The sequence below is a fragment of the Motacilla alba genome, chromosome 11, assembly GCF_015832195.1.
Source record: "Motacilla alba alba isolate MOTALB_02 chromosome 11, Motacilla_alba_V1.0_pri, whole genome shotgun sequence".
In the NCBI taxonomy this organism is placed as follows: Eukaryota; Metazoa; Chordata; class Aves; order Passeriformes; family Motacillidae; genus Motacilla; species Motacilla alba.
Genome location: NC_052026.1, coordinates 2,759,219 through 2,781,293, shown reverse-complemented (window position 1 = coordinate 2,781,293; position 22,075 = coordinate 2,759,219). Strand labels below are relative to the sequence as shown.

The 22,075-nt window shown below is 41.9% G+C and overlaps 1 protein-coding gene across 4 annotated transcripts in view; it reads left to right on the top strand.

Moving 5' to 3' along the window:
* CHST8 (carbohydrate sulfotransferase 8) overlaps window positions 1-11,882 on the top strand; it is a 187,789-nt gene extending 175,907 nt beyond the window's left edge. For 3 of the 4 annotated variants that reach the window (XM_038148215.1, XM_038148214.1, XM_038148216.1), the window contains exons 3-4: window positions 7,386-7,423; window positions 9,780-11,882. In XM_038148215.1, the coding sequence (XP_038004143.1) occupies window positions 7,386-7,423; window positions 9,780-10,931 (1,190 nt within the window). In that variant the 3' untranslated portion in view covers window positions 10,932-11,882. The remainder of the gene's footprint in view (window positions 1-7,385; window positions 7,424-9,779) is intronic. The other variant, XM_038148217.1, reaches the window with a different exon arrangement.
* The last annotated feature ends 10,193 nt before the right edge of the window (window positions 11,883-22,075 follow it).

Genomic DNA, 22,075 nt, shown 5'->3' with positions numbered 1-22,075 from the left:
TTCATACATCTGTTCTCTTAGTATGTTGCAAGTCAAAGAAGTATCAGGGTTTCCAAATCCCACTTAATGAAAGAATCTTTTCCTCAGTCAGCTTCCAATCCCAGCAGCAGAGCAGAGGGCAGTTCACAGCCCCATTGCAAACTCTGGATGCAAATGTATCATTTTCTGGTAAGTAACACCACAGATTCAGACAATACTCAGCTACCAACGTCAGCTGTGTGGGTAGTGGGACTTACCAGAATGACACAGCAACACCTTATTTGTGTTTTGATTCAAAAGGAATTTATTCCTTTAAAATGCTATTGTTTCTGTTTCTGTTTCTTGTCTGCTTTCACTTTGACAAACAAAAAATTTGTGAGGCAACCCATATCAAAACAATTATTTCTCCCATGAGGCTGTTTTTAGAATAATAAAAAATAAACAGTAGCTTCAAGATATTTCTGACTAGTACACAACAGAAAAATATGTACAGCAAACAGGCAGCAGGTACAAAGCCTTTATGGGGGGCTGTGCTGGTTTTGCATGGCCTGGCTCTTGGTAGCAGGGGGGGCACTGAGGTGACTTCAGTGAGAAGCTGCTGGAAGCTCCCACCATGTCCAGCAGAGCCAGCCCCTGATGGCTCTGGAGATGGACCTGCTGCTGGCCAAGGGCAATGAGAGATGATGGTAGCGCCTCTGGGAAAACATGAGTAAAAAGAAAATCAAAACTAAGGGGGGCACTTTTAATTCCAGCTAGAGAAGAGGAGGGGGTGAGAACATGTGAGGAAAACAACCGGGAAACACCAAGGTCAGTGGGAAAGGAAGGGCAGGATGTGCTCCAGGCACCAGAGCTGGGATTCCTCTGCACACCCTGGTGATGATCATGGTGAGGCAGCTGTGACCCTGCAGCCCACGGGGATCCATGGGGATGCAGAGATCCCCCCCAGCCTGTGGGGATCCACGGGGGATGCAGAGATCCACCCACGGCCCCTGGGGATGCACGGGGGATGCAGAGATCCACCCACGGCCCCTGGGGATGCACGGGGGATGCAGAGATCCACCCCCAGCCAGTGGGGATCCATGGGGGATGCAGAGATCCACCCCCAGCCTGTGGGGATCCACGGGGGATGCAGAGATCCACCCCCAGCCAGTGGGGATCCACGGGGGATGCAGAGATCCACCCCCAGCCTGTGGGGATCCACGGGGGATGCAGAGATCCACCCCCAGCCTGTGGGGATCCATAGGGGATGCAGAGATCCACCCCCAGCCTGTGGGGATCCATAGGGGATGCAGAGATCCACCCCCAGCCTGTGGGGATCCATAGGGGATGCAGAGATCCACCCCCAGCCTGTGGGGATCCACGGGGGATGCAGAGATCCACCCCCAGCCTGTGGGGATCCACGGGGGATGCAGAGATCCACCCCCAGCCTGTGGGGATCCATAGGGGATGCAGAGATCCACCCCCAGCCTGTGGGGATCCATAGGGGATGCAGAGATCCACCCCCAGCCAGTGGGGATCCATAGGGGATGCAGAGATCCACCCCCAGCCTGTGGGGATCCACAGGGGATGCAGAGATCCACCCCCAGCCCCTGCAGGAGGTGCCCACACCAGAGCAGGTGCATCCCTGGAGGAGGCTGTGACCCTGTGGGAGACCCAGGGGACAGAGGGGGCCCTGCTGCCAGGCTGGAGCAGCCTGTCCTTGCAGCACTGCACCCCTGCAAAGAGAGACCCGTGCACAGCAGGTTTGGGAGGGCTGTGTGCCCCTGGGAGGGACTCAGGTTGCAGCAGGTCAGAGAGCTGCTGCTCATGAGAGTGGAGCCAAGCTGGAGAAGTTCATGGAGAAATGTCTCCCATGGGAAGAGCTCCATGGCCTCACAGGAGAAGGACTCCTCTCCCTGAGCAGTGGAAATCTCAGGTGATGAACTGACCAAACCCTCTGCCCTGTCTCCCTGAGCTGTTGGTGGGAAGTGGGGAGGAGTTGGGGGAAGAAAAGGGTGTTTTAAGGGCTTGTTTTAATTCTCATAATCCTCCTCTGACTTTGTTGGTAATAAAATTCACTTTGCATCTCTAAACTTGGAGGGTTTTCTCCCCTCCTAATATCAACTCATGAACCTTTCAGTTATTTTTTTTCCCCTCTCCTCTCCCCAGCTGTGGCAGGGGAGCATGAGTGACTTTTGTGGGTGCCTGGCGTTTGGTCAGTGTCAAACAAGACAGGGGGAAACAACAGCAGGAAGATAGTCTGGGTATTTTGTCTGAGAAACGCTGTGTGGGCATGAACACCATCCTCAGGTGGGAGCTGTATCTCCAAACAGTGGGTACCCAGCTGCACACCTGATCTTCACTCCAAGATTTCCCTCCTGGAAAAGGAAGGCCAGCCATGTGTGAAGGTGGCTTAAATTAAGCTGCCAAGAGGGACACAGCACCTTGGCTGCAAGGGAGCTAACGAGGGATCAGGAGGGAAGCAGTGACACCATGGCAGGACTGTGCTTCAGAACAGCTCTGTGCAGGTTTGCTGGCTCCAGCACAGGGATCAGCTACTGGTGCATAAATCAACTGGGAATTCCAACTTCTTTGACAGTACGAAAGTCCTCAAGAGGCAAATATTAAAAGTCACTTAATGTGTGTACTGATCTCTGCTTTGGCTCCCCGATTTGTAATTTTTTCTTGTTCAAACTGATGGATGAACTGAATGTTTTTAATTATTTCCAGGCTATGCCCTTCAGAATTGCATTGCTTTCCCTGCGTACAGTACTTCTGTCCAGAGACTCCCTTGCTTCATTAAGATGGAAAGTCATTTCAGTTACAAAAAGCCAGAGTAATCGTGTTTTAATCAAGTGAAGCGCACACAAGCTGCTACCATCCCAAGCAGCCCATGACACGAATGCAGCAGCACAAGGGTGCATTGCATGCTGCCTGTGGGACAGAGGAACCCCAGATTCCCTGCTTTGGAAATGACACCCACAGTTTCTCCTAGATCCAATGTCTGCATCTCTGAAGCTGGCTTGGACAAAAAAGTGCAAAACCAATGGAAGGTAATGGTGTGTTAGCACAACACCAGCACAGGAGAGGGGAAAATGAGGCTCTCTTTTTGGGAAGTGTTCTACTTCATCACAACAACTGCTTAAGAATAAGCCATCAGTCCGAGTTAAAAATTCCTCAAATAATATTTAAACTGTTAGAACTTGTATGCTTGACAATGGTAGGATTTAAACAAAAAGCTCAGAATTCAGGACAAATGTGTTACCTGAGTTACAAAGGAACTCAGACATGAAAGAAAGCTCAAAGAGGCTAAAAAACCCCAAACCTCAGCAGCTTGGCAAACTTCTGATGTCTTCCAAAAATAGGGGGGAGGAAAGAAGCTCTTTACTCAAAGAGCCAAGATTAACTACTTAGAGCTCCAGAACTTAACTACTGCCCCAGAAACATTCCATCATTTCCCCCAGTGCAAAGGAAATCAGCACCAAACCTGTCTGCCAAGGGCTGGCCATGATCATTTACCCCCACACCCACAGGCAGAGTTTGCCATGTGTGGGTAGTGACACCACACACTTGCAGCCTCGCTGGGACTCAGAGGGATCAGATTGTTTAGATTCACTGCACAGGCTGGCTTCTTTCCTGATGTACAATTTAAGATGTGCTGCTGCTTTGCTAAGCCTTCCTTACTTGGCCTCATTAATTCCATCTGTATTAAAATGAGACATTGTGTGTAGCTTAGATGGAGCTTTTGAAGGCATTTTTCCAAATGCAATTGTAAGTTTCTGTTAGAAAAAGGATTTATAGCACACAGTTAAAACAGACACACATATAAAATCTGTTCTAATTAGGCCTTAATTTTTGTAGAAAATGCTTTTATTATAGAGGTTTATATATTTTAACAGTATTCCAGATGTGTATACTACATCTATATTTTTAATAGATGTAAAACCATAATTTATTATGGTAGCAATCTTTAGCTAAACTTCTTTACTGAGTAATTTAATTCAAAGAGGCAAACAACTGGACACTAGAGTAAGTTAGGATCAGACATAGGCACGTCTTTTATACTGTACAAGCTGAGTTAAGTTTAAATTTTAAAAAAAGAAAAAAAAAAGGAAAATAACTATCTTGATTTTCTGTCCAGTATTTTTGGGAAAATCTTCTTCCAGCTCAATGTTTTTCATGTTTATCAGAATTGTGAGTACTACTCTATTAATCATTCTGCAATTAAGTGCACATTGCTGTCTCTGAGAAAAGACCTAAGATTGGGGCTTATGTGGATAGGACACTTGACACAGATGTTCCTTAAATGCCGTAACATCCATTGCAGAGCAAATTTCACAAATCTGTTTGGATGAAGCAAACAAGAGCACTCTGTGCACAGAAGCCCTGTAAGGGATGAGTTGCAGATGCAGACTTGAAGTTATCATTTTTATTAAAAAATACTTCAGCTGTAGTTGAGTCTCAAACCAGAGCAAAACACCAGAGGCAAACCAAAATTAGGTCTTGAAGCAGAGACAGAGGAGAAGGCAGAATGGTAAAACTATACAGTATTACACAAGGAAGATGAAAGCCATTTTATTGTGTTGCTAGTAGCATTTGGAAAAGAAAATAAAGAATAGCTCACAATGGATTTCACTGTGTGGTAGGACTGGATAAAACACAGGCCAGGCTCAAGCCTGGAAAATCATGGTGCCACAAGTGGAAGAGAAAAGAGCACCATGAAAACCAACATACACAATTGTAATTAGAGAATGAATCTGTCTCTGCTATTCCCTCTGTGCTTGGGCACCAGTGAGATTTTGGCCTCATCACATCTGGCACCTGAGAGTTATTGATCACTGCCTTCAACTGCATGGACCAGACACCAGTGGTTTATTTATCACCAAAAATATTACCCTTTTGGCAATAACATCAAAGACCTGGGAAAAAATATGGACAGTAAAGGTGTAGCATAACAATAAATTTAGATTTTGATTAGTGCAATAGATTTGTGCAATATAACTTCCCTGACTTCACTGTTCTTAAGAGGTTTTATCATGTAGATTTAAATCTGAAGTGACAGACTGTATCATGAGAAAGACAACTAAAAGAAGCCAAATTTAGATGTCACAAATCCAGAACACATCAAAGAGATTGGCAAGTGCTTCACCAAACATTTATATTAAGTAGGAATTATTGTTCTGATTACATCTTAAAGCCAATAAATGAATAACCATCTTTTTAAGTGGTTAGTCATCTCCTCCTAGCATTTATTTTTCATTTTTCAAAGCAAAGGATATCCATACAAAATATTAATCTCTGAAATAAGTTATCTTTATTAAACACTACTATGAAAACACAATCATAAATAACCACAAAATAGTTAGGTCTCATACCTGCTCTTTGCACTTTTGTGGGGTGTTATTAATAATTATTAGTCATGGCACCAAATTTAAGAGGTAATTACACAAAGTGTGTGGTTTTGCTACAAGGTACCAGAGCTTGCTTTAGGTCAGAATGAACAATCACAACTGAAGAAAACTAACCCTAAGTTACATTATAATTTGGACCCAACAAATGCTCAGTATTTGGAACTGATTCCATCTGAAGTACTTCCCCAGGTTTTTTGATAAGTGACCAAAAGTCTTTCCTCACCTATTTAAGTTTTCAACTGTAAAAAACTCAAAATACTTTTGAAAAGGAAACACATCTTCCCCATCTTATAGCAACTGCTCCAAGTAGCTGTATTAATGATGCCTTAGAGCAGAGGCCAAGAAGCTCAAACAGCTTAAAATTAGGCCCTTAGGGTTAGCAGAAGAGAAGCAGTTACATTTACTGACAAATACAACATTTTCATGGTATAAACAGATCACCATGCTTTAGTATCAGTTGTTTCAAAGTGCTGGTGCTCAGGTTTTGCTGGGGTTTTTGGACAGCAGGTTCCTGCCCTGCCTTGCTCTGTAACACATTACACAACAGTAGAATAAATGTGGTTCTTTAACTGGTCACATCAGGAACTGGAGAACAGCTCAGGAGCATCTCCTGAAGCCTGGTGCAGCAGAATCAGCCTCAGGTCTCCAGAACCCACACAGGAATGCTACAGCCAAGCTCTAGTTCTCTTTAATAGACACCTTCTGACTTTAATTTGCAGCTAAACATTTTTGAGAAGCAGCTAGGGGAAGCCTTAGGACTCCTTCTATAAGGTGTCTAGAACTTATTTCTGATGAAGTAAAAACAACATGCTCTTTGCTTGTAATAAGCACAGAACCACAATATCCCACACAACCTTGAGTTCATTGCTAACAAATTGCAGAAGTGGAGTTGAAACTCAAACATAAGCCAAAAGCATCATGAGCACTCTTAGAGGAGCTCTTGGAGCTCAGAAATAATCAGAGCAACTTTATTTAGACTCTACTATGAATATCAGTTTGTAGATCTGATTTCAAAAATAAAGCATGACTGATCATCCAGGCTGGACTTGCTACCTTCACTGCAGCAAGTCACAGTGTGAACTCTCATGCAAGGAGTTTCTGAGAGCTTCCCTGGTACTATGAAAATCAACCTGATGGGGCTGACTGAGCCTTCACTTAATGCTGTGCAAGACCTTTAGCTGTGATTGTCTGTGTCCAAAAGGCTGTGGATTCATCATGCAGACTTATTAAACTGAAGTCTTCAAGCAATATTGACAGTGATGACAACATTTCTAGCAGTTGGAAAGCCCCAAACAAATGTCATAATTCAGTAGTGTTTCCATGATCCATTTCTGCATTATTAAGTTATACCTAACAAAGGTTATGGTCATGAAAGAAACCCTACAGATCAGCTAAAGCTGCCATCTCGGATCTTCACATCTTTATTATTCTATTTTCAGGTAAATATCACTGTAGAAGTCAGAAGATTAGAGAAAATGTGATGCTGTGTTGTTTGCCTCTCCAGAAGTGTGCAAATATTACCTCACACATTACTCCACTGTGTGTTGCCTTTAGAGCAGAGTACTCCATGCAAGCTGTTATTAGGATTAATTCTGCCCTATCAAAGGTTCCTGGGTACAAGCCATACAAGTTTGGGTGAATACACAAAGGACAGCTTTTTTTTTTTTGTTGTAGATCTCTAACGTGGAATCACAACCTTCAGCTGATTCTTGTTCTGCTTCTGTCCTTTTAACTGAGGTTAAGCAATCACTTTTGTTCCACTTTTGTTCATCTCAGTTTCCCCATCTGTTAAAGGGTGAAAGTCATGGAGTCTTTCACTCCATTTCACAATTTTTATGACATCTATACACAAAGAGGCCTTTCAAGGATTATTGTTGCTATGAAATATACATTAATTATGATTTACCATTGGTCTATTTGTCATCGGGTTAACAACACTGGCTGTATCAGTCTAGAAGAGAAGAAACTAATGTTTTTTATTTCTAAATAATTACTTTACTTTCTTTCTTTGTTTAGGGATAAAATATAACATGGGATTCCAGCAACCAAAAAAAGTAAGTTTTCAGAAGTGCATAAAGAAAATTGTACCCATATTCTGAGTATGGAGTACAGCTAGAGATGGCTCAGATGAGGCCACTACACCGGAGATGAAGCACTGAAAGGAAAGATGCATCAAAAACTTAGCCATGAAAATGCAAATTTCCCTCTTAAAATAGGAATTTGATAAGCTATGCAACTTCGGTTTTATGAGTTTTTTTCCTAGACTGGATATTGCTAAAAGATACTGTAAACTTTGCATATATTAATATTCTGTATGAAATCGCACTGATCAAATGAATGCCTTGAGAGGTGCTTTAAAACAGGCTCAAGAAAAATTCTGGTGAAATTCCCCCATCTAGTGGCAGTCGGGCTGCGCGGGGCTGCTCCGGCCCGCAGCTAAAGGACGAGAGCAACCTGCGCCCAGGAGCAGCCGTGCCCAGCTGTGCCCAGCTGTGCCCAGCTGTGCCATCGCCTGCTCAGGCAGGTGCCAGGGATTGACAGCTCCTCTGCAGCTCCAGCCCGACCTTGTGCATCGAGGGTTTCACTGACAGAAGGCATTCGAGTTGCCCAAAAGCTCCAGGGTCAGCAGCAGCGTCGTTAAAGGTGCAGAATTCTAGGAAGCCTGAATTTGATAACCTTTAAATATCAGCCGTGTCATGAGTAAATAGGATTGAATTACAGCCAGCCTTGTAAAGGGTAATACTTAAAAATACATCTGGTATTTACAGAGACAAACACATTTCTGACTACAGAAACAACCTCTGAAGGTGAGAGTAGAGCACAACAATCACTCCCAAGAACTGAATAGTGTTTTGCATAACAAATTATCAGTTGGTTTCCCAGGCTGCACACCACCTTCACTACCAGAGCATCCAACCTGAATTCTGCAAGTGTCCTAAAACTTGTGTTTAATACTGATCTGCTGTGTTCAAGTTTTGTATGGCAATTTTCAATATAAGCAAGTCACCTCCAAAATACAATTCAATTTTTTTTTTGTTTTTGTCACCGATGTTTTTTGTAATGAATCCTGAATCTCTTTTCTGAGACGTTTTTTATTCTCTGACCTTTAACAAGAATGTGACAAGATAAAACCTCCATGACAGAACAAGTTTGTCACCTATTGCATTGCTTTTTTTTTCAGACAACAAAGACTTGTAAAATTGATTAAGATTTAATCTTAAAGAGCACCCTGAAGGAGCATGACCCTTCTAATCCCCAATTGTACACCTTAAAATTCACACAGGGCCTTATTTTTAAGCGAGTTTTAAATACCATTGGGGAAACACAGAAAATCAAAAATTCAAATTTAAAATTGTAAGCCCTCTAACTAAGAATTTTGGGTCAGCAATAAACATTCTGCAACTACATGTGCTCCTCTGTTGAAATACTCCGTGGTAGTCCATATGCTGCTCTGATCCAGGTGACCTCAAACTGGGGATAACACATAGCTAGACAGTGACCAGAACATGATTTTAATCTTAGAGGCACAGACAGGATTTAATTCAGCTACGTTGAAAAGCAGGAAGTGAGGAAGCACACCTGGGCTGTATGCAGGAAGTATGAACAGAGAGATGCCCCAATGAAAAAGAGCAAGTCCCAGAAAGCCTCACCCATGGACCTGCTTTACTCTCTCAGTTTTTGCTGACCTGATCCCAGCCACAGCTTCATCCCCACCTCTCGCTGCTTCTCGCTGTCTCCATTGCTCTGTCCCCAGGCTCAGCTCACTCCAGCCTCCCTTTGGGGTCCCCTTCATGCTGCTGTTACCAAACCCGCTTCTTGTGTGCCAAACCTCTGCATTTGCACTGACATCCCTCCTGTTTCCCTCTGCCCACACTTACATCTCACTCCACCTTGCAAACTCTACAAACCCCCCTCCCTTCCCTGCTGGGCTTCACTCTGTGCCAGTCTGTCCTCCCTGCGAAGATAAATTACTGACATGGGGGTGGTTGTGGGAAACACACAACCCAAACAAACAAACAAACCCTTCCGTTTGTGTGACATCAGGGACAGTCTGGAATAATTAAGCAAGTCCTCAAAATACTCAGATACCTTTTTGTAGAAATTTCAACAACATCTAAGACAAAAGTATCTGTCAAGGTCTGGGTACACCACCTAAAATATAGTAATACAGATAAATCCACATAGGAGCTAGAATTTACTGGAAATTTAGATCAGGTTCATCTCTGCCTTTGAGTTTCATGTAAGCACAGAACAAGGGGACGAGAGAAGAGCCACAGTGCAGTGCTGAGGGCTCGTGACAACACGTTTTGTTGTACAGTTCTAAGTTACCCACGATCCATGTGAAGTGATGCAAGCTGTAAGTAGTGACAATCTCTCATTTACTAATATCTTTAATCTGTTTTTCCTCAGCAGGACTGTGTTTCCAGCAATAACCAGGACAGAAGATTAAGAAAAAATCCTGCAGACAGAGCAGCAACAGTTAAGCAGAGCAATTCATTAGAGCCATCTGAAAGTGTGCCCACCAAGCTTCAAAGCACCGACAGAAGGCAAAGCAGCATCATGTTTGCTATGAAAGATCAACAGAAAGGTGAAGAAATTAATTCCATCAAGCTCCATAAACGCAGGAGGAGGTTTATCATTAAAAAGAGCCCAATTCTGATTTCCATGAACAGCTCCATTCTCAACCTGCCCACACTTAAATATGAGGACAGAAACAACAGCAAGTGGAAAAGTCTCTATCAGATCCAAGGAGAAAGGAAGCGGATCATGAGGGAAACTTGTTCAAAATACAAGAGTAATAACAGAAGAATAATCACTCCTTATCACGTGTCTAGGATATTTGTAGAAGATAAATACAGGGTTTTGTACTGTGAAGTCCCAAAAGCTGGCTGCTCTAACTGGAAGCGGGTGCTCATGGTGCTGAACGGGCTGGCCTCCTCCACAAAGGACATCCAGCACAACACCGTGCACTACGGAAACTACCTGAAACGCCTGGATGGCTTTGACCACAAGGGGATTTACCACAGGCTCAGCACTTACACAAAAATGCTCTTTATTCGTGAGCCCTTTGAAAAGCTGGTGTCTGCATTTCGGGACAAGTTTGAACATCCAAACAACTACTACCACCCGGTCTTTGGAAAAGCCATCATTTCCAGATACCGTGTCAATGCCACCAAAGAAGCACTAAGGACAGGCTCTGGAGTCAAGTTTAAAGAGTTCATTCAATATCTGCTGGATGTCCATAGGCCAGTGGGTATGGATATACACTGGGATCATGTCAATAGGCTTTGCAGCCCGTGTTTAATAGACTACGACTTTGTTGGGAAATTTGAAAGTATGGAAGAAGATGCAAACTTCTTCTTGCACTTAATTGGTGCTCCACAAAATTTAACTTTCCCCAAGTTTAAAGATCGTCACTCCAATGAAGAAAGAACTACCACTAAAATTACACAGCAGTATTTTGCACAGCTTTCTCCTTCTCAACGACAGCAGAGCTACGACTTTTACTATATGGATTACTTGATGTTCAACTACTCAAAACCTTTTGAAGATTTATATTAATTTGAGAGCCTGGATATTTCCACAGTCAAATTGTGTGACAAATCCAGGTGGCATCTGTTTATATTTACTTATTTACCTGTTAGCAAACAATTGGTTGAAGAGCAGGGAAAAACACAAACCAGAATATAAACAGATGCTTACACCTTCACCTTAATTGCCTCCTTTTTCAAATCATATTTTTTTCTATAATTTCTCCGCAGGAAATGTATGTACATATATGTATAATATGTCAGGGCCCCCAAATAAAGCACAGAATTTTCCAGGCTGGTGTGGCCTGTGTTTGCACTTGGGGGACAGGGTGTTTGAAATGAGGGGAGCACAGCTGGCAATTCTAAACTGCAGCCAGTATTTCAAGCTCTTTGCTGTTCAGAAAATCAGGCTTTAAGTAATGGAGTAGCAAGAAGGAAAATACACTGAGCAATATTTACAGATTGTTGAAATGTGCAAGGCATGAAGCCATTCACAGGCCCCATGTGTTTGAAGGTGGATGTTGATCCCTGTTTCCTGATATTCTTAAGTTAGTTACAGAGGAAAAGTCTAATCAAACTTACACTGTTCATAAACACACTGGTGAAAACAACTAATACTTAATGACCATGTGAGAGCAGTATTAAACCAGATGTTGCAATTCAGAGCGAGGATGTGTTCTCCCCCTTCAGTATTTCCCTTATGGCACGTTCATCTGCAAAAAGATAAAATGCAGGCGAACATTTGCATCTTTATAAGTGTTATTAAAATTCTTTTAATCCTTTGCATTAACATAAATCTCTGGTTTAATCTTCATAGTCACCAGGAATATCAAATCTTTCCATCATAATAACAAGCAAGAATAAATGCCACTTCCTGCCCAACAGGGTAGTTCTTTTCATTGCTGCAAACAATTTGCACTTGCTTATTTTAGTAACAATTATATCTGACTTAACATGCAAAAAATATTCCAGGTGTTTTAGTTCAATTTCTGTGCTTGACAGGACTTTCTCATCTCTACCAGAGTGTCTTGTGAGAATAAAATACTTGAATTTCCATTAGTTATTGTCTCTAATCACAGAATATTCTGATTTGGAAGTGACCCACAAGAATTCTTAAGCCAAACTCTCAAGTGAATGGCTCATACAGGAATCAAACCCCCACCTCTGCTCAGTTGGTCAGAGCATTATCAGCACCGTGCTCTGACCAACTGAGCCAGTCTCAGCTCTGTACATTTTCACTCAAATTCTGCATACAGAACCCTTGTTTACATGTTATTTATCCATTTGACATGATATTTAAACTGGCCATACTGGAGCAAGGATCAAACTCCATCACAATGCTAAACGTGGGCTCCCCAGTAACTTCTAGGGTTTGTATTTCATTCCACATTCCACCACAGCTGGCACTGTACAAATGTAAACACCTCAGGAACAATGCTTGTTGTAATCTGCTTCCAGGCTCAGCTCCTCGTATGGATCGTTTCATGCATCACAAGAACTGGCATTAGAGTTTCCCCAGAAACACCCAGTATATTTTTTGGGTTTAAAAATTTTTAATAGGGAAAAAATTGTTTCAAAAGACCTTGTAGTAAAAGCTTCACTGACAAATACTTTACATATCAAGGCTGACATCACATTTTCCATTTTTGTTCAGAGAAAAACTGGTTGCTTTAGAAAAGCAATGTGGAACTTACACTGTTCCATGAAACCAGTTACCCTTCCCTGCCCGCCTGCTCCTGCCTTTCAATCGCTGCCTTTCTGCTGCAGCAGCCCCCCACCCATCTCGCTTTTCCACCCACTCAAAGGCTTCTTGCTCTGCTCACAAGACTGCAGAGCAGCTTCTATGTTCAAAGCAGTGTTTCTGCTGGTCCAGCTGGGATCAGCAGTGGCAGGCTGGGGTCTGTTAGCCCAGAGCGCCCAGCCCAGGCACAGCCTCGCCCAGCAGGTCACAGACAGGGGAGAACAAGGCCCAGGGATCACTTCCTAGAGCAGCTGGAGCAGATTCTGATAGTGGTGGGAATCCTTGGGGGGTGGATTGGGGTGTGAGGAGTCGTAGCCAAGACCACCACTAGGAATTGAAGTGAAGCCACCCTTGGCGTGTAATGGTTTTAGTGCTCTGAGAGGTGATGGTGCTCTGATTGATGCCCCTGATGGTCTGTACTACAGTCACCAGCACCAGGAGAGGACTGTTGGATATTGCAGCCTCCTGGGAATTTTCAGGGTCTGACCCTGCCAGCAGGTCCGGGTACCCGAGCTCGATGTGCTGAGCTGCTTCTGCTCAGCAGGAGAGCTTCCACTGGGAGAAGAATCTCAGCTCATCTGGCTGCAGAGTCAGGGCTCAGCTCTGTGAGGCTACCAGAACAAAGCTGGGCATCCTTTGTATTCACACCTCTGCTAGTTTAGAGTGCTTTAAGTGTAAGATTGAAGGAATTAACCCTTCAGCTGGATTCACATCAAAAATCTGACTCTCCTTCTTCCTCCTGCCTCCTCCCAGTTCCTTTTCAGCTCAATCTACACATCCACATAAATTGATACAGTCATATTTACATCTGAAAGGCTTGGTGCATTCCCAGATCAGCAAGTGCTCACTGTATGAGTGAAAAAAACCCAGCAATACCAGTGCAAAATTGCATTTCTGATTGTATCAAACCTGTACTTTACCTACCACTACCCCCTCCAAATCTATTTTAATTAATTTACAGTAAAAGATAACAGGGAAGTTACATTTTTAATGACAAAGGAAGGTGAAGACTTTGACAGGTTTTATTTTGTCTGGGATAACAACCACTCTTTAAACAAAACCTGATCAATGATTTGCATGTTTATAACAAGTTGTCTGTGGCACAGTAGTATCTGGTTTCCAGTTTCTCAAGGAAGACAGAAGCACCCTTCTAATACTCACAGGCAATTAGTACTGGCCAGTTGCATTAATTTGGCTCTGTTACTTTCATCTCCTATTCCCTGCTGAGTAGGGTAAACGAGGTAACAAGTGGTTTTAAAAGAATGTTTGTAAAGATGCATTCTAAAGCCAGAAGAAATGCAATATCTTGAACAAAAAAAAAAATCCAAGGCAGAAGACAAGTAAACTAATATTTTCACGTCAAGCAGAATTTTTAAGTAAAAAGCAGTAATTTTTACTAGATTGTGTCACGTTTTCAGATTGCTTATTTCCCTTTGGATTATCTTGTCTTTTTTCCCCCACATATAAAATCTTGGCATTTTCATTTCAATGCAATTTAATTTTTTCAGAGGTGTTCATTCTGAATTCATTCCCACATTTTATCCTTCTCACAGAGAAATATTTCATTTCTTATGGAAAGTAGAAGTCAAAGACTGTACAAAAAAAAATCCATTCAGTCTAGCTCAGAGGTCAGCCAAGATAAATATTAGACAAAATAATTTTGTCAATCTAATTGGTCTTTAAATTCAGAGGTAAGGACCCAGCTCCAGCTACCACAGAAGGTGAGGTGTGAAGGCACACAAAAACCAGAACAGAATCTCCCCCCATACTCCTGAAAATGGCCTATAGCAGGAAAAGAGATTAACACAAACACAAAAACAAATTGTGTCAACTGACTGTGCGCTTTATTATCTGCTTTTGCAGCCTGAAACTGAAGACAGCAATAATATTTTAATTAGGGGATAATTTAAGAATTTGATATTGGGATGCTCTGTAAGTGAAATTCATTGAGACCTGAGCAAAGTCATGTTCTTGAGACCTTTGTGTACCCAAAAAAGTCATCCTTGCAAGGTGCACAAAGTGAGTGGTGGTGATTTGCTGGGGTTTTTATCCTTTAAGCCCCCCCAGTGCCATATGTACCTACCATGGCTGACCTCGTACCAGAAGTGTCAGTTTGTGGGGGCTTATGCCTCCGAAAATGAAGGAATCAAGATATTAAAATGAGTTTTCTTAACTCCTTATGTCCATAAGTGTTCAGATTTCCATGATGGGGTTGCAGTGCTTTCTTCCATAACAATCACTGGTGTTTGAGCACATCAGACTGCACAATGTCAAAAGAGAATATGAATTGAGAACAAGGGTTCACTTTGGTTTTTTGCCACAATTTGGACTCAATGATCTCAGAGGTCTTTTCCAACTTAATTGATTCTGCAATTTGGTTTGCTGGTTTACAGCTCATCTTATATAATGATTGAAGTAGAGAGATTTTAAAGTTTTTTAATTGTAGGTACTGAATTCTGGGGATTCCCTTCCTCCCCTGCCTCATTTGAGCAACTTACTGAGAAAATCCACTCCTTGGATGATCAATGAGTATCTTTTTTGAGAGAGAGGGATACACAGAGTGAGGGAGAGGCACACACATGGACTGCATGCACTGCAGTGTACATGAACTTAATCCCATTTCTTTGCACTGCTTTTCCTGTTTGGGCAACACCATCAGTGACAGCAAGAGCACACCTTTGACAAATCCATGTACAATTATCTGCTTATATACACCCAGATAAAGTACCTAGGAAAAAACCCTATGCAAATAGCATTATACATACTAAGGCACCTACAAACTTGCAAATGTGTGGAGGGAGATATAATGTCCAAAAATTAATTAGAAAATGAGTTCAATGTGTATAAAATATCTGCATTGTTTTTTACATAGCTGTTTCTAGTGTCTCTGTACAACAGCACAAATTAATTTGTCAGGCCAACTGAACTGGTACCACATTACCAGGAATGAACAGATAAAAAGGGAACTTTCTTTTCTGGTGTTGTTTCTCTCAACCAGGGTTGCTTTCTTGATACAAGTTGCTGACATTGAGATGAAGGATGTTCTTTTCCTACCCCCAAGAAGAAATCACAGAGGTAGCTGGGCATATTTGGAATACACTGGATAAATCCCAGCCTCGCCATTTCCATTTCACTGACTCTGGAACACATCTGCATGCAGCAGCAGTTTGATTTCGGAGCACAACATGAGAGGCAAGGCTGAGCACAGCCTGTTTGAGCTGATACTGCTTCAAGGGATGATTGTCAGGTTGGCATTGTTATGTGTGGGGATTTCAGAGCCTCAGCATGCACCTGCACGCTCCTGAATAATGACTTGGGAAGTGTCCCAAGCTTCACGTGGCAAGATGCATGTAATCTTTGTCCAAAGACAACAGCTACTTAAGAAGGACCAGCAATTTTCTCAGCTTCTCTCTCTGGAACCTCACAGGCAAGTCTGTAAACAAGCATCTCTAATGTCTGCCAGCATGATACTGCTGTAAAAAATGCAGCAGAGTCAAGAACAGGACACCTTTTCCCATTAGCTACCCTAGGGACAACTGACACTTACCAGTGGTAAGTCACTTGGGCCAGAATTTCTCAGAACCATCCATTCAAACAGAGGTGCCCAGAATTAAACATGCAGTAAAGATTCACAATGGGTTGGAGTTTTGAGAATGGCAGGCACCCACCCCTTCCACATTCAATTTAATCCCAGAATATGTTGAAGCATTATCCACAGTGCCTCACTTGAGCAGTAAGGGCAAGACAGCACAGAAGTGACACAGAGGAGGAAGACAGACATGACTAAGCCTTGCTCACTGCCATCAAACTGTTTCAGTAATATTTTATAAAGCAATTGACACTGTGAGTTGTGACTCATGCTAGAGAATAAGAATGACTGCTTTACCCCAAGTCTAAGAGAAACATTCAACCTTGTAAAAATATTTTCAGGTCTGGTTTAAGGAAGAACTCCAGATATTTAGTTTAAAATGACACTTTGGGAAGTCCTGTGCATACACACACCTTAGTGCCCAACTAACTTGCACCTTGTAAGGAGCATATGTACCTAACACCTTCTATGTGGGTAAATCTTTCAAGAGTTATTTTCCAGGCAGTTTGTGCCACAGTGACTTTTACACAATTAGACAAATAAGCTTGTTCAAATTCTGCCATCTGTTGCCATTTTTGTCACCAACTTTTTTTTTTTTTTTTTAACTGAATATACATTTATCAGAATTGCAGCAGAGGTCAAGTTTTCAATTATGTACCTACTTTGCATGAGACCCAAATTCTGTTTAAATTTAACAATTACAGCTGTGCTGGCCCTATGTTTCACATTCAGCTTTATGGGATCTCGATGGGTGATCATTTCTAATAGTGTCTTCTTTTTTCCATGGAACCTAAAATTACACTGTCAAGTTAGGGAAAAAGAAGGAGGCTTTCACAATCCAACTTTTCCACAGTTATTCTCCAATCTGGGAATTCTGTCCAGATTTATTTTCACTTAGTACAGGAAATTTCCTCTCAACATATCCAAACATAAGCATGTCATGAGCTGCAAAAGGTGTTAAGATTATGTTCAGGCAGAGAGAGCAGCAGCAGTGGCCCAAGGCGACTGCACTGAGAGCTTGTCCCAATCCATTAAACACCAGTGGAGGTGGCTTCTTTCTCAAGAAAGGAAAGCTCCAGGCTACAGTTCACCTTCAAATTCATAGATACAGACTAACATGCATTATGACCACGAGAAAAAGTTGTTCTATCTTTGTTTTAAGCGTGCATCCAGTCAGTGAAAGCCTTCCTGTGTGCCACGATGGAGCCACAAGGAAGCCATGTGGAGGTGATGCCAGCCCACAGACAGATCCCTGCCTGGAGTCCACAGGACACAGGGTTAGCTGTCTGTTCTGTAAAATGTCTCACAGCTGACCTGCTTCCACAGCATTCATTCACAACAATGCTCCTACACCTAGCAGCAGCCAGGTGTGCCAACACTTAGGGCAGGTCACTGGGAGCTTTGGCCTGTGATTTCCCTGTTATCTGACTGGTTTGGGTCTCATCTAGAATTGCTCCACTTATCTTCCCCATCTCTGGTGAGAAGGAAAATGCAGGAATAATATCATATTTAGTGTTTTACGCTGCATTTTATTTACTGATCTCAAATTGATTTAATTCATCTATTGCAAAATATAATGGAAAGGAGTTTTCCTCGCCACTGTTATCAGAATATTGTCTTCTTATTAATACCAGGGTAAAAAAAAATAAACCAACCAAAAACAAACAAACAAACAAAGACAAAAAAGCAACAAAACCACAAAAAAACCCAAAACCAAAACAAGACAAACAAACAAAAAAATTTTAAAAAAACCACATTGTCACTACAGCACAGGTAACCTGCCCAATAAAACAGACAATGTGATAGAGCAAGCAGCTGCAATATTTATATTGTCTCACATTATATTTCTCCTCTGAAATCCATAAAGACATGAATCCTGCTCAAGTGACACACTGTGTACTCATCAAGGTGATACTGTCTTTATAAATCAGGCACACAGTGACCATTTCAGGCACTGTGGAAAACACAGCAGACATAATATGAGATGGGCTATGAATCTGACAATTTATCCATGTTTATCCTTGAAAAAAGGGGGTTCATTTTTATTATCTAAAATAAATCTCAGAACTTCATTAGATCATCCCACCAAAATTGAATGTCAGGTTTATATTACAGTCTACAAAGCACACAGCAGCTGGTAATGATCAAAACCATTTTACCTTGGAGCTCTTTCATAGTGAGTTTCAAAATTGACAGCTCAGAATAAAAAGCTAAGCCTGCCATACTTGACCAAAATATACAGCTTATGAACAGTCCAGAATGAACATGTGCAGAAGAAAAATCAATTTTAGAAAAATTCAGAAGATAAAAAGGTTGATAGATGATTTATCCCTTGTCTCCTCTGTCACAAGGAGCTACTTCTCCCCCACAATTCACCATTTTAAACTATGAGAAATAAGTAATACCCAGAATTACAATAAAGACTGGCTTCAAACACATTTTCCCACTCTCGACCTTCAGCTCAGAAACATCTTTTCTCGCAGCTATACCTGCCAAGCAAAGTACTCTGTGGTAACACCTTCCAAAACCCTGAGTTTCCCAATGCCCCTGGATTTGAAGGCGTTGACTTGCCTGTTTCTGCAGTGACAGGAAGTTCTGACACAGCTACTAAAGGGGCAATGTCCACTCACTGACTTTGTACCAACCAGGAGTGTCCAAACCTCAGAAGTATCTGGCTCCTCTTTTCTTGTCTTCAACTCAGATTTTATGTTGTAGCCTTGCAGAATGGTTTCAAACCAAATGGGTTTGTTTCTCACATATCAAAATCTCCTGTTCCTCCCGAAACCTCTATAAAGAAAGATGGGGCTGGGGAGAAATGACACTGTCTGGTTTTAAATGGCCTGAATCTTCTCAGAACTCTTAAATGCTCCTGCATTTAACACTACCTGCACCAACACCTACCTTTTACAGGTTTAGAACGTGGCAAAAGTGTCAAATGATGCCAAACAGACAGGTCTGCTAATTTTGAAACTCTAAGTCAGTGTGGATTCACATTCTCCATGACAGCAACCAAAACCTGCAGATACACTCAGCCTCACTAATCCAAATCTGTGGAAGAAATGCTAATACAAATCCAAGCAGATACATCCACACTTCAGTTCTGCCTTCATTGACTGTTTGATTGGTAATTAAGGCATATATTTGGTTCCAGAGATATAGAAAAAAACCCAAATCCCAAAGGAAGCTGTCGAATCTGAGCCCAAGGTTATTAATCATACTGCCTCTAATTGTATATAAAGTATCTTTACTCCCTCAAAAATGTTTTTTAAATATTATGGGATTTAAATATGTCACAATATTCTGGATATCTTGATTAGATCTCCTTTAATATACTGCCTCCGAATAATTTGTAATTTATTTAACAGAAATGAAGAACTCTTACTAATCATTAAGATTAAGCAGAATTTTTAGCCTGACTAGACTAGCAACAAAAGTTGATAAGGGGATTTTTTTTTTCTTAAACAGTGCTTTTTACTGTCTTCTTGTAATTAAAGTTCCAACCAAGGTCCCATTAGGCTGATAGTGATCCCCCCTGTGAATCAGACAGACCCTCAAGTCTTCAAGTTTCCAGAGTGAAGTCTCATTGGTGACTAGCAACTGGGAAGGGTTTGACTAAATCAAGTGAAAACGCACTAAGATTAAAAGCCTAAAGAATTTTGCTCCTCACTGACATTTAAAATACTTTCTACATCATTCCCCTGGCCTAGCAGATCACATGTCCTCACAAAGCACCCCACGGGTTCCTTCAGCCCACCTAGCCCTGCAGTCAGCCCTGTGCAGGTGCCAGTTTCAAGGCAGGCAGCCAAAGAGCACTACAGCTCCCTATAAATACCCTCCCTCATTCAGTGGCCCCTCAGATTAGGGCACAAAAATCAGTCCAGAAAATGTCAGGGAGGACAGAACCTGGCCAAGAAGAAAGCCAAGGGAGGGGGAGGGGGAGGGGAAGGGGAACGGGAAGGGGAAGGGCACACGGAATCCCTAAAGAGAGGAAGAACTGGCTTGGGAGAGGCACTGCAGGATCTGCCCAAGGTAGAACACCCTGCAGCTGGGCCAGGACTGGTCCTGCAGGGGAAGTGCTTTGTAAGTATTCCTCACACCTACAGAAGCTGAAGCAGGGACATTCTTCTTTCTTTTATGGCTTCCATGTCCCTTACATCTTTGTAGTCCTTCCACAAGTGTCCCAGCTTTTGTAAAAGCCAGCACATCCCTCCTCTGGCAAGAGCAGAATTTCCTGAATTTCCTTTCCAAACTATGGTAATACATGTTCTCCAGAGGGCTTCATCCATTTATCACCTTCTGATCCTGGCTTTCACAGTTTCTTTTCTATGTTACCCTTACAGTTCCTATAAGAATACCCCCCTCAGTCTTTCCCCCTTCCCTCAATCAATGTGCCAGATTATAATACCCAATTCAGGCTTTCAGACTCTCTGCTTCTTGGTAAAGATACTATAGAACTGACTGGGCACTGGTCTACCAGACCACCCAAATCAGCTTTCTTCATTCCCTGTTTATTCAGTTTTTCCCCTTACAGCTTCTCTGTAGCTAATAAACACCAATATTCACATATCTATAAATAAGCTTACCTTTGCTATCTTCCAAGTCATGCTCACACACCTTGAAGAAGTCCAACTTAAAATCCTTCTGCCTAATACTTGTTTCTCTCCAGCAATCCAGAAGATTAGCCCACAAAAACTGAGTGGGCCAGAAGGGGAGATCCACAGAAATGGATAATCAGAGCCTCACACTTGCAGCAAAGTCAATCTTGTCTGCCCATTGAGGTCTTCAACAGGGTTAAAGATAGCTGTACAGCCAATCCAGAGCTATGGGTAAGCAGAGCCAGAGGCTTTTTCTTGAAGAAAGGGATCCCCAAATGCAAGCAATGAAACTCTTTCTGTTACCTCATTTATGTATAACAGCTCAGTGCATGACTGCTTTTTTTTTAAAAAGCTTTTACCAAATGCACCTCAAAACAACCACAAGCAAAGGATCAAGGACTGCTCTTAAACAAGCATTAAAATAAAAAGGACAGTATACCTTTTGCCATACCATAACAATATGAAATCTTATATTTACCATAACAGAAACAAGGTTGTATATGCCATTTGATCAGCTGAAGAGTTCACCAATCCCAGTATTGTGTGTTAGTATTTTTAGCTTGAAAGAACTGAAAAAAATAGTGGCATTGTAGCACAGCCAGTCAAAGCAAAGGGAAAGCAAATCAAAGCACAAAATGGAGCAGAGGTAGAAATCCATACACTCCAGCTCTGCATTCAAAGTTACCTTCCTGCTTAGAGAAAGATTTTCCCTTTCATTCCCTTCTGAAGCATTCAATATAGCTTAGTGCCAAAGGCAAGATTTCATATTCACTAGAAGAAAAATTCTGATGTTCTAAGGGAAGTCTCATTCAGCTTGTCCCAATATGTTTCTGTGCATCCTACTGCTTGCCTGTAGCCTTAAAGAATAAGGGTCTTTTTATTACACAGGTGATCCAGTGGCAGAAAAGTATAAACTATTCATGTAAAACACCTTGCTGCAGTTTGCTGAAGACTTCCATGCTCCAGTTTTGGGGAAGATAAGGTATTTCACTGGAAGAAGAATTTTAAGATCTAATTAAGTTCCTTAATCAAAAGCATTTAAGTTATTATACTTTGTGCTGTAGGTACTTAATAGAGCTACTAACCAAGAAAAGAAATTATTATTATTTTTAAATGCAGCCTGTTCTTTCAGAAAGAAGAGAAAGAAAGATGCTGCCATCATTTACAAGTACAATGCCAAGCACAAGAATCTTAAGTAACTCTTGATCACAGAGTGCTGAACTGCTTCAGAAATCAAGTTACTACAGGCA